This window comes from Caretta caretta, chromosome 1 (assembly GCF_965140235.1).
Source record: "Caretta caretta isolate rCarCar2 chromosome 1, rCarCar1.hap1, whole genome shotgun sequence".
NCBI lineage: Eukaryota > Metazoa > Chordata > Testudines > Cheloniidae > Caretta > Caretta caretta.
Genome location: NC_134206.1, coordinates 45,014,169 through 45,029,343, shown reverse-complemented (window position 1 = coordinate 45,029,343; position 15,175 = coordinate 45,014,169). Strand labels below are relative to the sequence as shown.

The 15,175-nt window shown below is 41.0% G+C and overlaps 1 protein-coding gene across 4 annotated transcripts in view; it reads right to left on the bottom strand.

Moving 5' to 3' along the window:
- CDK8 (cyclin dependent kinase 8) overlaps positions 1-15,175 on the bottom strand; it is a 206,385-nt gene that overhangs the window by 27,017 nt on the left and 164,193 nt on the right. For all 4 annotated transcript variants that reach the window (XM_048846242.2, XM_048846234.2, XM_075127517.1 and 1 more), the window contains 4 exons: positions 14,380-14,511; positions 4,466-4,609; positions 1,606-1,675; positions 52-124 (listed from right to left, as the gene is read on the bottom strand). In XM_048846242.2, coding sequence (XP_048702199.1) covers positions 52-124; positions 1,606-1,675; positions 4,466-4,609; positions 14,380-14,511 — 419 coding nt within the window. The remainder of the gene's footprint in view (positions 1-51; positions 125-1,605; positions 1,676-4,465; positions 4,610-14,379; positions 14,512-15,175) is intronic.

Below are 15,175 nucleotides of genomic sequence, written 5' to 3'. Positions count from 1 at the left end.
CTGCTAACATATATGTGGCTCTTTCAATTGATATAATTACCAGAAGCTTACCAAGTGGAATGCCTTACTATCTGGTTTAACTTTATGTTTTTCCATATATTTGATAAGGCTGCAGTTGGTATACCTGAAAAAAAAAAAAAGTATTGTATATTTCAATGTTAGTACTGGGCATTTTTAGAGAAAGTTAACCTAGTGCTTATGAAAGATGTTGACTGACAGCTCTGGAGACTAAAGCTCCATTTTTGTCTACTGAACAGGTAAGGCACAGGCACCGGAGGCTTCCTTGTTGACATTAGAGAAATAACACTTTTGTCCTCCTAGCATGCTTGTAAAACATACAAAACAACCACAAACAAAAGTGCTCTGAATGATCACGCATCTCAAATCCTATTTCGATTAGGCTTCCTTTTCAGCAAGTTTAAATATCATTTTATCAGTCTATACTGTTTTAGTGCCAGCGTGCATGGGGCTTAAATATTTAGTCAGCCTTTTCAACACTGCCCTAACAATACAATGGGTTGCCTTTCAGAATCTCCCAAAATTCACTGCTTTTGGAATAGGTGCCCAGAGGCAATGCAACTGCTATTGTTTAAAACATAGTAGTTCAGTCACAAGGCTAAACTGCAACAGGTCAGAATCTGCCTGGTGAGTGTGGACACATTAAGCCATTTGTATTAAATTGTTTCTATCCAACAGGTTCAAGTAGGAACAGTTCAGTTCTCTACTGCAGACAAAGCCAAACTACTCTTTCAAGGTGACTAAACCCAGTTCTAAGAGACCCCCCCTTGCCTTCACCCCCTATTTAGCTTTGACCCAAGTACTGAGAGCTTGTCTTCACTACTGGCTAAATCGGCACTGCTGCGATCGATCCAGCGGGCATCGATTTAGTGAGTCTAGTGAAGACGCGATAAATTGATGGCAGAGCGCTCTCCCATCAACTTCACTACTCCACCTCTCCGAGAGGCGGAAGCTATGTAGACGGGAGAACATGTGTGATGCAGATACCATTGTAAGTCCATCTAAGCTACTTCGACTTCAGTTACATCATTTATGCAACTTAACAAGCGTAACTTAGATCCTCGTTAGTGTAGACCAAGCCTGAGACTGCCAGTTGTGCTGACAGTTTGTGTGGAAGTAGAGTCAGGCCACCAACTCTTTTGACATATTTATCACAAAGGAACAATTTTCCATCACCATAGATTTGATACAAATCTGAAGTTGTAACATCTATGAAAGGCTGTGATTAGCAACCTCAAGAGTTATCCAGTTCCGCTCACATATATCATCAATTTCACATTTGCCACTTTACTTCTCATTTCACTAAACAGTGCTTTCTGGATAACCAGTATCTGGCTTCTAACATTTTCTACACTTGAACAGCCACAGTATACTGAGTTTTAAGCATCCTAGTATTTAAGGAATTTCATTTAAATATAATTAAGTATTTCCTCCATCATCTAAGCCATAATAATTTCATATTCATCCTTTACCATATGGTTATAAGATGGTGCCTACTTCAGCAAAGTATTTTTAAATAAGGTAATTATAATTAAGATGAAATAGACAACTAATCTCTCTAAAAAGCTCAGCAAAACTTTAACTTACGTGTTTCTTCTGAAATCTTTCATTAATGTTGAATGTTCAGGCATCTTTTTTATGTCCTCCCAATCTTTATCTGCAAGATCAACATGCATTAGTACTTTCTCATATGCCTTCTTTTGTATATAGAGGAAAAGACATAATTCAAAATCTCTTTTTAATCTTATTTTTCTCTTCCCATATACCTAACCTGGCTTTGTCCTAGTCTCTACATTCCTTGAATGCCCTCAGTATCTCTTCACAATGGACAATAATGGAACAGGTTCTGACAATGTGCCAATTAACTCCTTAATTTAAGAACCTTAAATACCACCCCCAAATGCAATAACAGTTGCTAAACTATGTACAAGATTTCACATGAAACTAACATGCCAGCAGGAATTGATCATGTTCTAATTAGCATCCTCCCAGATCAGGTTTCATTCATTTATTTAAAGACGATACTGACGTTAAGGTAATTGAGAAAGTAGCAATACAAGATTTTGATTAAGGTTCTTTTATTTTTTAAGGAGTTTGTATCAGGGTGACAAATTTGATCTAACAGGAAATCACAAAGACACACTGACAAGCCAGCTTGAGTCAGTCCCAACCCACAGGAACTACCTTCATTGCTCACTAAGATGGATAATGAGGCCCAAAGATGCAGTATATTCCACTCCTCCTAAAAAGTTGCCTTGGAGAAGTGATTCACACCAAGTCAAACCCACCAAGATCAATCACAACCACCATATCAGAGAACCCAAAAGGAAATCAGTAGCTGTATCATTTCCTCCTCTCAGCCTTTCCTGTTCTAACTGCCCCAAGTTCCTGATGGTTTAGTGCAGTGGTTCTGCGTCATCTGTTTTGCCATTGGGGTGCTTGGGATGGCATTACCCATAATCTGCAGCAGCCACTACAGCTGCAACCTCCCTTCAACAAATATAAAAGTTTTAGCCAATTCTATCCCAGACACATGGTGTAATTAAAGGATATATGTTAGCAATTATTAAGATATATCAAGCACAGACTATGTATAAGGAATCTATTTCTCAATTTATTAATATATAAGGCAAAAAAAAACTCCAAATAACTTAAAACTATTTTAATGTGACCCTGAAGTTTGTGATGTATTTTTCACTTTGTAAATAATTTTTAAGCATATAGTCAATCCCAAAGCTCCAAGTTGGTAGCTTCTTTTTCTTTTAAGTTTTTTCCTGTTCTCTGGGATGGCATTTACCATTTTCCTGCAGACAAAGAATCATGTTTCTGGCCTAGAGACTGTATGACAGTCTCCTGTAGCTATGTATTTGAAAAATCTACCCATCTGTATAATTTAGGTTTGTACTCCTGGAACTTTACAACTGTTTATGATTGCATGGCATTAATGACAGAGAATCGACATCAACCTGAAAAACTGAGGACTTTGTTGGTCCATCTGGATAGAAGATGAGGTCAATAAAAATCTAGAAACAACTACGGAGGGAATTTATCTAATTGTTTCCTGCTTTGTATTTTGTTTGTATTTCCTTTTCCTCCCTCTCATATTTGTCTGGCTTTTGCACCAGATTAATGGTTTTATAATGGCAAATGATACAAGAAAAGGTTTTAAAGTAATAAAATGATAAACAAATATATTCTTGGGTAAGAAATGGGGACCTTCAAACCAAGATCAACTTTTACACAATCCAATCCAAACTTATTACAAAACATTAATACAGTACTATATATTTACATAGAACTTCACAAACAAAGAATCTCTGCACCAAAAGAGTTTAGAGTCTAAATAAAGCAAGATAAAGACGAAAAAAATAGTTTAATAGTGAGAGAAGAATGGATTGCTTAAAGATATCAGCTTTAAGGAGATTTTTTTGAAGGAGGAAAGAGAAGGCACACTAGATAGACGGGGAAAGAAAGATTGTTCCACAAGTTGGGAGTAGCATGATGGAAGGCATGAAGCCAAGAGTGGGAAATGGAAATGAAGTGTTCAGAAAAAAAAAGAAGAGTAACTAGGGGGTGAATATGACAGTGGGGACAGAGTTTGAACTTCTTGTAATAAGAGACAGGAAGCCAATGAGGAGAGTCTAACAAGGTGGTGGAAGAACAAGACTATTAGTAGAAGCCTGTTGAATGGACTCTGGATGAGGAGGGAACACACACAATGAGGAGAGAGGGATCAAATATTAAAATAAGGCCTCTATCATTTTGACAACACACCAGTAGCCACATAAACACCACAAGACATCCCATTAACCCAACAGATGTTCAGGGGCATCTAAACAAGGTATTACCAGGGGTTGAGGGGAAGGCATAGCAAGAGGCTCGCTGTTTGGAATTTGCTTTGGGTCTGGGCTTAGGCCTGACCCTCAGTTTTCTGGTTAAACTAAAGCAGTTTTTCCAAATCAAGACACACTAGTATATTTTCTGCCACAACAGAAAACTGAAAATGAAAAATCATTAATTTTTACAATAATTAAACATTTGCTAAAGATTTACCAGTGGGGTGCAATACTTTTTGCCTATATCTGTCAGTCCTCTGCAAAGTTTAAAGTATCTAAGACACAACACGGAGGAGACACGCAGAAATACTGCTCATGTTTTTATTTCCCTGTAAGAAAATTCAATCCTTTTAAATATGGTAAAATATTGAATATACACACAGATGTTACAAAGTCAATCCTATCAGTAGTAGTAGTAATACAAAATTTCACTTGGTAGCAGCATTATGTTTAGACTCACTCTTGAATTTGCATTTCATGAAACAAAGATCATATTTGAACAGCTTTATTGCTTTGATCAGCTGCAACCTTCATATGCAAAGATGGCAACAATTTCAAACACACGTATCTTGGTTTGAACAGCAGTAATTAAAAAAAAACACAATATGTACCTGCAGGAAATCCCATTACATTGAATATTCTGTCCAGCTGGTCATGGTGATAAGGATTACTAGTTTTGATGTCCTCTTGTCGACAGTGGAATATTGGCTCTGATGTTAGCAGCTCTGCAAATATACACCCTATCGCCCAAATATCTTTTTTAAAAAGGAGAAAAGAAATAAAATCAAATGGATTTTTCCAAAAGAAAACACAGATCTTTGTCAGGTAGAAGTATAATTCTTAAATATCTTATAAATTCTAAGAAATAAGGCTCCTGAATGTCAAGTATTCAAGTGGAACTAGAGATTTCTATTATAAGATTGAAACACTTCAAAGTTTACCTTTAGGCTGCAATCATTTGTGTACAGCACAGTAAGTAATTCATTTTCAAGAATGCACAGTAATTTTTTATGATGAGAGCTGAGAAAGCACACAATAGCTTAAAAGTTTGCGACTACTACTCACTGGGACTAGAAGTTAGTTGACTAATAACTAAATTGGGAGCCTACTGGGGAACGGTCTATAAATCTTAACTAAATAAACAAATCAAATCTTGATTTTATCACTTTTCACCTTCGCCACTTCACTTTTATGTTGTATCCCTTTCCCCTGCCCTTTGCCCTTTTTTACATTTCAAAACGTCAGAGGCCCATAGGTGCTCCTGGATACTAATAAATTCCCCAAAAGGTATGTGTTCAAAAGAAATTTTCATAAGGAAAAATGTTGACTTTTCCCTACAAAAGCTCGGAGATAACTCACTTTCAAAACTTCATCTCCCAAACTCACAAACTGAAAAACATGACATAAATAAGGAACAATCCCCCTTTTAACCACTATTAGAATGTCATGTCACATTGCCCCTTTCAAGAGCATTAAAATTAACAGTATATACATACATGTACTGTTTATACACATATTTAAGATACTTTCCAAAATCAGTACGTGTTTAGGAAAAACTTTTAAACCTACTGATGTGCCTTAGTTTGTAAATTCTATAGACACATTGCATTTTCTAGATCACATTTCTATAGTGTGCATTTATAAGATATCTAACTAATACACCATTGTGCTCAGCAGCATCTTGAATGAGGTAATGAACAAGGTAATGAACAGGTAATAAAAGGTGATGAACAAGGACGGAACCAAATGATGTACACAGCGTAATTCCACCATTCAATGTTCACACAAAATGGAGTTTTTATCTATATTGAAAAAAAGTTATGCGCTAAAGCCCGTGAGTTTCTCTGCAGCTCCATGCGCTGTGAGCAGAAAATAAAGAGCTGATATGATACATTGCTACAGAAGGAGGTAACAACAGGATGACAAGCAAAGGTTTAGAGAAAAAGAGAAGAGGTCAATAGGTTAAAAATGTATTTAATGGTGAGAATATTCTTGGTGAAAAAGGTGGCAGTAATGGTGGAAATTTTTTTTAAGTGTTCAACTTAAAAAGGCTGTAAAATAATTAACATTTTCTATTGGAATTACACAATGGTGAGGTATAAGTTAATGCTTTATAGGAGCAATAATTTATGCACAAGTGTCTTAAGGTAAATCTACACTGCAATAAAACATCTGTGACTGGCCTGGCTCACAGGGCTTGGGCTGCAGTGCTATAAAATTGCAGTGTCAATGTTTGGGCTCAGACTGGACCCCGCAAGTGGGGAGGGTGAGAGGCTGGTCCAGCAATGGGTGTTTTATTGACATATAGGACATTATCTATGTGTTTCACAGAATGATTAAAATGCACTAGTGAAAGAAGAAAAGGTCACTCACCATGTGCAGTAACTATAGTTCTTTGAAATGTGTGTCCCTATGGGTGCTCCACTCTAGGTGCACTTTTGCCCCATGTGCCTCAGACTGGAGATTTTAGGTAGCAGTGTCCATTCAGCCCAGGCACAAGGCTATGTAGAGTTGCATAGGCAAACCTCCCTCAGTTCCTTCTCTACTGCAAAGCGGGTTGTGAAGAACTCTGAAGCAGAGAGGAAGAGGGCAGGTAGTGGAGCACCCATAGGGGGATACATCTCGAAGAACCACAGTTATTACACAGGGCGAGTCTCCTTCTCTTCTTCTTTGAGTAGTGCCCCTTTGTGTGCTTCACTCTAGGTGACTATTGAGCAGTACCGTCTATGGAGGGCTGGGGCTTCGGAGTCAAGTTAAAGATTGAAAGTAGAACCAAATATGGCATGAGAAACCTAGGCATGTGTGACTGCACAGGGTTCAGCAAATGAATGAATGAATGTTCAAGTCACACCTCTACATATTTCTGTGACTGGGAACATTCTTAAGAAAGCCTGTAGAGAGGGATCTCATGGAGTGACTTAATACTTTAGAGGTAGGTTGAAGATCATGAGACCGATAGCAGGAGGTAATGCAGCCAAATAGCCATCTAGAGAGTCTTTGCTTCGAAATTGGAGATTCCTTCATTCTGTCTGCAATGGAGAGAAATAATCTGGGAGATTTCCTAAAGGGCTTAGTCTTGTCTAAGTAAAAAGCTAATGCCCTCCTGACATCAAGTGTATGTAATGTTGCATCTCGTTTATCCCAATGTGGCTCAGGGAAGAAAACTGGAAGGTGGATAGGTTGATTTATGTGGAAGTCCAAAGATACCTTTGTCAGGAATTTGGGATACGGTCGCAGTGTGATATTATTCTTAAAGAAGGTTGTGGCGGTGGGGTATGTCATTTTAGCTCCTATTTCACCCACTCTTAGAGCAAAATAATGGCTACTAAAGGAAGTTTTCATAGACAAGGCAGAAGGGAGCAGGTGGCTAAAGGTTCAAAGGGAGGCCTTGTAAGACATCTGAGTACCAAGTTGAGATACCATGCCAGTGTAGGGCATCTGATTAGTGGGAAGATGTTGTCCAGTCCCTTGAGAAACTTCCTCATTGTAGAATAAACAAAGACAGAAAAACCCTCTACTATATGATGGAAGGCCACAATAGCTGCCAAACGCATATTTATGGAGTTTAAAGATAATCCTGTCATTTTTAGTTCTCAGATGTAATCTAATACAAATGATAGAGAGGATGTAGGTGAAAGATGTTTTTATGTCACACCAGTGTTTGAATCTCATCCACTTTTGAGTATATGCGTCACAAGTAGATTGTTTCCTGCTATGTAACAGCACTCTCTTTACATCCTCAGAACGGGTTGTTTCTAATCCTGCAAACCATCTAGCACAGAGGTGGGCAAACTTTTTGGCCCGAGGGCCACATCTGGGTGGGGACATTGTATGCAGGGCCATGAATGTAAGGCTGGGGCAGGAGGGGGTGCGGAGTGCGGGAGGGGGCTCAGGACAGAGGGTTGCGGAGCAGGAGGGGTGAAGCAAGGGAGAGGGTTGAGGGCTCAGGGAAGGGGGTTGGGGTGCAGTAGCAGTGTGGCAGGGGGCTCAAGGCAGGGGGCTGGGACATGGGGTTCGGGCTCTGGTTCGGCACCACTTACCTCGAGTGGCTCTGGGGTGGCAGTGGCGCGCAGCAGGGCTAAGGCAGGCTCCGTGCCTGCCCTGGCCCCATGCTGCTCCCAGAAGTGGCCAATATGTCCGGCAGTGGCTCCTGGGGGTGGGGTCAGACAGGTGGCTCCGTCATGCACTGTCCTCACCTGTGGGTACCACCCCCGAAGCTCCCATTGGCAGCGGTTCCCCATTCCTGGCCAATGGGAGCTGCAGGAGGCGGTGCCCGGAGGCAAGGGCCACGCACAAAGCCCACTGCTACCCTTTCCCCCAGGGGCTGCAGAGACATGGTGCCGGCCACTTCTGGGAGTGGCGTGGGGCCAGGACAGGCAGGAAGCCTGCCTTAGCCCCACTGCACCATGGGGCTGGCAATCTCGCAGGCCGGATTGAAAGCCCTGACGGGCCAGATCCAGGACACAGGCTGTAGTTTGCCCTTCCCCTGACCTAGCAGCCATGCCTTGAGCAAAAGAACCCCAAGGTTGGGGTGATGGATTTGACCAGTGTCCTGAGAGAGAAGATGGGGGACTATCTGGAGAGTGATCAATTGACAAGCAGTGAGCTGATACAGGTAAGGAAACCAAGTTTGTCTTGACCATGTCTGAACAAAGAGAATAACTTTGGCTTGCCTTATCTTGAACAGCACCTTGGATATCAAGGAAGTCGGGGAAAATGCATACAGAAGGCTTGGACTGTAACAAAGGAGAAAGGCATCTCCCAGGGAGCGGTGATCCAGACTTCCTCAAGAGCTTCTTGTTCTTGGCTGGGGAGAACAGGTCTATCTGTGGGACACCCCAACACTAAAATATGCAGTTGAGTATAGTGGGATCTATCTCCCATTCATGATCTTACGAGAAGTGTCTGCTGAGAGCATCCACTGTAGTGTTTTGTACGCCCAGAAGGTAAGCTGCTGAAATGTTGATTTAGTTTCATATGTGCCAATTCGGTGCAAAAGGAAGACAATCTTGCTCCCCCTTGACAGTTTATGTAAAATATGCATGACATATTGTCCATCATGATCTTTAGGCATTTGCCCTGGTCAGCAGGAGGAAATGGATACAGGCATTTCTGATGGCTTTGAGATCCAGCAAGTTGATGTGAAGGGTGAACTGGAGAGGAGACCACCTGCCTTGAATAGTGTGAGCATCTAGGTGAGCTCCTCGTCCCAGTAGGGATGCATCCGTTGTTATTACTGATGTTGGAGATGGCTGAGCAAAGGGGATCCATGAACAAACATTATGTGGGTTCTTCCACTAGTTGATTTTTTTTCTCCTGCCAAAGGCATGGAGAATTGTTTGCTTGATGAATCAACAGTTCTGAGCCAGCCGTTGGAGACAGTGCATGTGAAGTCTTGCATGTTTTATTACCAAGATGCCAGCTGCCATATGTCCCAATAACTGGAGATAATTTCTGGCTGATATTTGAGGGCTGACTTGGACTGTAGTGCCTAAATTGGTTACGGTTAGCAACCTGTGTGAAGGGAGGAATGCATTGGCTGTTACTGAATCGAGGCAAGCTCCTATGAACTCCAGAGTTTGCACCAGAGTTAAGGTGGACTTTTGGATGTTTAATTGCAGTCCCAGTCTGAGAAACAGGTCTATGGCCCTCTGAGTGGCCGCAGCAGCACTGTTAAAAGACCGCTCTTTGAACAGGCAATCGTCAAGGTAGGGGGAAAAATCACAGTTCCTCGTCTGCGAAGATGAGCCATTACCACAGAAAAAACTTTCGAGAACACTCTAGGCGCAGACCAGAGACCAAACGGGAACACCATGTATTGAAAGTGCTCTTGACCCAGAGTGAAGTGTAGTAAACTTCTGTGCTAGGGGATCGCTATATGGAAGCAAGCATCTTCAAGGTTGAAAGCCAAGAACCAATCCCCTTGGTTCAGTGATGGAATTACTTCTGCAAGTGTTACCATTTTGAACCTCTGAATCTTTTCAATCTGTTGAGTAATCTTAGATCTATAATAGGTCTCAACCACCTCTCTTTTTTTGGTACCAGGAAGCACCTAGAATAAAATGCCTTCCCTCTGGGTTGCATGGGAACTGGTTCTATAGCACCCAGATTTAGGGGAGTGTCAATTTCCTGTTGCAAAAGGTGCTTGTGAGAGGGGTACCTGAAGAGGCACAGGGAAAGGGGTCATATACAGGGAGGGAGGTAAAGTGGGTGGAGTATCCTGTTGAAACGATCTCTAACACCCACTTGCCCGTACTGATTATGATGGTCTATACAACTATGGTCACCATTTTTATGAGACTGTGATAAATTTTATAAAAAGTATGCCTTGTGAAGTATCATTTGAAATGTCTAATCTGCTGAACATTACTGTCCTGATAAAATAAATGTATCAACAATGTGTGTGAAGTTATAAGATTCTACTATGTATCATTCCTGTAGCATTCTCCAAGTTTAAGAAAAGAAGACCCAAACCAATTTCTCAGGAACAAAGGACAGACTAACATCCAGCCAGGTGTTAAAGGGCTATCACCTGCTTACGCAATCATTCTCCAGTAGTGGGAAAGGTGTAAACAAGAAATTTACATTTCATCACAAGGATGGTTCAAACCTCGTGTCCACAACAGACTGAGTGTCATCATGACTCAGCAAGGATGTTTCTAGCACAAAAAATTGTATTATAAAGAGGGGAGGAAAACACTTGACTTCACTCCTCCTCCTATGTCTCTGCTCATGACATCAATGAATACCTGAAGGACACTGATCTAAGGGGGAGGAGTCCCTGGCTGAAAGGAGACCCAGGATATCAAATTTACTGCAGCATATGGTGAGGAAAACCTTTGCTTTGAATTTTGCTAGTTTGTTAAGTTAGCCATTAAATTGTGTTTAATCTTTTATTTCTTTTTGTAACTGATCCTGACTTTTATGCACCATCACTTGTAAAACCTTTCTGTGTTAATAAACACATCTTATTGTTTTAGCATAACCAGTGCGTTTGGATTAAAATATGTGGGAAACTCCACATGGGATAACAAGATTGGAGCATATCATTTTCCTTTGATGAAATGATGGACTTTCTAAGAGCTTGCATTGTTCAGCAGTGTACTGGACAGTACAAGATGCACATTTCGGCAGGAAAGTCTTGGACTAGAGAGACTGCAGTTTAATTGATGAGTGACTAGTTAGCAGCACTCAATACTGTGCAGCTGGGAGCGATTTTACATGCTAGAGGCTATGTTTGAACAGGCCAGGAGTGGATGTTCTTACAGCAAAGCAGTGCAAGAGGCACCCCAGGCTGGAGCACTGAGGGGACACAGCTGTGCCCTGGGGAATGTCACAGTGATATGTTCCCAGTTCTGATGGAAATGAGAAAGCCGGTCACCAAAGCAAAGGAGACATCCAGACTGTTGCAGCAGATAAGAGTGGGGGTGGTAATTCAGCACCTCGATCAGCCCTTCGAAATTGGTGTTTTGAAGTTGTGGGTTGTGAGGCTGATGCTTGAGAAGTAGCTGGTTCCTCCCCTGGAACTGTTCTCTCTTATGCTGGGGTACGTAATGTTTCTGAGAGGCAGGAAGCTGAGTGGGATGAGATCTCTGTGCCATCTGGGCCTTACTGAACTTTCTTTTTTATGCAGGGGTGTAAATTCCCAGAGAGCGCAAGGTGGCTCTTGAGTCTTTTAAGGCATGCAGAGATTTGATCATTTTTTTCTGCAAACAACTATGATCCATCAAAATAAAGGTCCTCAATCAAATTTTTGACTTCCCTCAGAAAAGCCGAGTGCTGAAGCCAGGAGGCTCTCCTCATGTCTAATACCCTGAAGATTGAATAAGCAGCTGCATCAGCGGCATCCAGAGAGGCCTGCAGAGATGTTCTTGCAAACAGTTGGCTCTCTGCAATGATCGCCTGGAATTGCTCCCTCTGGTCTGTTGAAAGATGCTCAATAAAGGCATTCAGTTTTGAATAGTTAGCATGGCTGTGTTTCACCATGATGGCTTGATAATTGGCTATCCTAAATTTTAAGCTAGCCAATGAATATGATTTACGGCCAAATAAATCAAGATGCTATATGTCTCTATTGTATTGAGTCAATTTAGTGTGGTGCTGTCTGCCATGTTGATTCAGATCACTGACCACACGGGAGTTGGAAATAATTTCACAGTCCTTAGAGGAAATATAATATTTGTTGTTTTCCCTCTTACAGGTAGGTGGTATTGTGGCTAGGGGTATGCCAAATTATTTTTGCAGGGTCTAGCAAGGCCTCATTAATGATGCAGACAGATGATTAAGAGTGCAGAATGTCAAGGGTTCCAAAGAGGATGGAGCTTGGCTGTTCTCAGTGGTGGCAGATAACAGAACAAGAAGCAGTGGTCTCAAGTTGCAGTGGGGGAGGTCTAGGCTGGATACTAGGAAACACTATTTCACTAGGAGGGTAGTGAGGCATTGGAATGGGTTACTTAGGGAGGTGGTGGAATCTCCATCTTTAGAGGCTTTTACAGCCCGGCTTGACAAAGCCCTGTCTGGGATGGTTTAGTTGGTGTTAGCCCTGCTTTGAGCAGGGGATTGGACTAGATGACCTCCTGAGGTCTCTTCCAATCCTAATCTTCTATGATTCTATGAACTCCTTAACTTTCTCCAGTGGAATATGCAAGGAGCTGCTATCCTTTTAATGAGATCCTGGAACCATTTAAAATTGTTGGCCAAGAACAGTAAAGGAGGCATGACAGCTTCATCTGGGGATGAGGAAGAGAAGCGGTTGACCTGTTTGGAGACCACGGTATGGGGGAATCCCCTGGCTCAGGTCAGAAGCTGGTCAGAGCGAACTCTCTATCTTGAGATGACGTACTTTACATTCCCAGTTCTCTCTGGCCCTTGATTTTAACTGCAGACAGAAATTACACTTTTGGGGAACGTGTGACAGCCCCAGGTACTGAACACACTGGACGTGTCTGTGACTGACCAGGATAGACACTCAGCATGAAAGGCAGAGTTTAAACCCGGGAGAACCAGGCATACCCTCCCAGGGTTTAAGTTCCCCTGAGGGGGAGAAACAAAAAGAGGTGAAGGGACAATAGTCCTTATCCTAATAGTATAAGTAATATCTTTTTTTTTTTTTTAAGAGATTTTGTTTTTAAATCTATAAATATAAATTTCTACAGCTAATACACACAAAGGAAACTAAGAACTAACTCTAACTAGTAAGAACAGGAGAAAAATACAGTTGAGGTAAGCTCAACTCAGATACTGCTGAGACTCCACCTCAGGTCGAAGCAGCTGAGAAAGACTTGAGGGCGGTTTGCCCACGCAGCTCTATATAGCCTCGGTGCAGGGCAGGAGGCTGCAGGGGATGCAATCATGAGCCGAATGGACCTTGCTACCTAAAATCTCCAATCTGAGATACGTGGGGCATAAACTCACCTAGAGTTGAACACCTCTCGGGACTTTACTTGAAGAAGTCCTTCTTAAGAGGGTTGCAACCTTTTGGTAACTCCCTCTAGCAAGCCAAGTAGTCAAAGACAGCATGGAATAGAGAATTCCAGTCCCACACACCCCCCCCTCCTTCTTTTCTTCTGTGCCTTTATCAGTCTTTTAAAAAGCTATTAAAAGCACTAAAGAGAACTTCATACTGCTATCAAGCCTGCTCTGTGATAGTTTGTACCACTGCCACACACAGTCTCCTCTCTTTTATGTTTGGCATTTTTCACAGACTGACAGCAAGTGCTGAGTGTGGCAGAGTAGTTTCAGCAGTGCAGTGCTGGAGCTGTTCAAAGCAGATCAGTACCGGCAGGGGCAATACTAGGAGGAAAGTGACTTCCCCCAACTTTGGTGCTTCTTCTAGATAGACTTGAATGGAGGAAGAACCTATCTTCCTATTTCTAATAACTTATCTTTAACTGCATTGAGTTAAAAATTCTGGGTGGCAACCCTCCCATTGAACAGCAGGTTTAAACTAGTCATTTTTCACAAGAAAATGCAAAGGTTTCTTTGGGGAAAAAGAAAATAAAAAATAGTAAATGAAAGGTGTGTCACAGCCACATCGCTCTTGATAGCGGCAGCATAGTTTCAGTGCAGCTAATACCTTCTCCAATCTATACATTTCATAAACTGAAATTTTCCTTTATGTGCTTGTTAAACTCTAAGTAGTAAAAACCCAAAGTAATAAAACTAAAGTACTCTGTTCCCTGCTGTCATTTTCTGGATTTTGACAATTTTAACTGGTGTGTTAATATTTCATTCTATTGCAAGCAATAATATGCTTTTTGAAATTTCTAGATGATAAGAAACTACATAAAATTAGACATCAAGGGCATCTGAGTTTATTATGTTTACTAGTCAGGAAACAGTTTTAAGAATAGTATTTAAACTAAATAAAATGTCAGTGATTAATGTTTCCTCAAGTCATTGAATGGTGTACTTTTCCACCTGTGTTAACTTCTCCCATACTTGTATTCACATGCCAATGTTTCAGCAATTCAGATATATTTTGCCTAACTAAAACATTAATAAATTGGTACTTAATTTTACTTACCAATAGCTTTGGTATAATGCCTTGCTCCAAGAAGTAATTCTGGAGCTCGATACCAGAATGTTACAACTACTGGATCCAAGTCTGCTAAAGGCTTCAGAGGTGAATTAAATAATCTGGCAAAGCCCATATCAGCTGCAAAATTAAAAAAAAAAAAAAAAGCTTTAAAAAGTTAAGAAAACTTCACGTTGATCAAATGAAATGATTGAGCTCATTTGTTAGGTCTACCAAAATTGTGCTAAAAAGCAAACATGTTGTAGTAAATACGAATCCTGATAGTCTAACTTTACCATTTCCTTATAGTTTATGTTGAAATTATTCAGCATCATCACCTATGAAGTATATCATTATAAATCATTACTAAAGCAAGCCATTTAGAATCAAGAATTTATTACTGTTCTGAAAAAAGCATGCCAACTTGCGTAGCTCTCAGAACATTGGGTAAGTCCTTATTGGCCAGCCAGGGTCTGTTTTCAGCCTGGTGGAATATGCCATTATCACAGGGCTGTTTGTTCAGGAAACATTAAGGGGGGGGGGGGGGGGATGAATGGGTGAAATAGTAATTCTGTAAAGGTTAGAATGATTTATAATACATACATGTATGATACAAGAACTACCTATGAAAAGCTGGTTGCAATTGAAGCAGGGTTTCCTTCATGCCCCAGACAAGAGGTGATTCCAGTCATGAGGGTATCTTCTTCCCTGAAAGCCTTCTCTCAATTTAAACTGGTCACAGAGTATTGCCAGTACCAAGATGAAACCATTTAAGCTATGCTTTTAAAATGCCTTCCATTTTGGG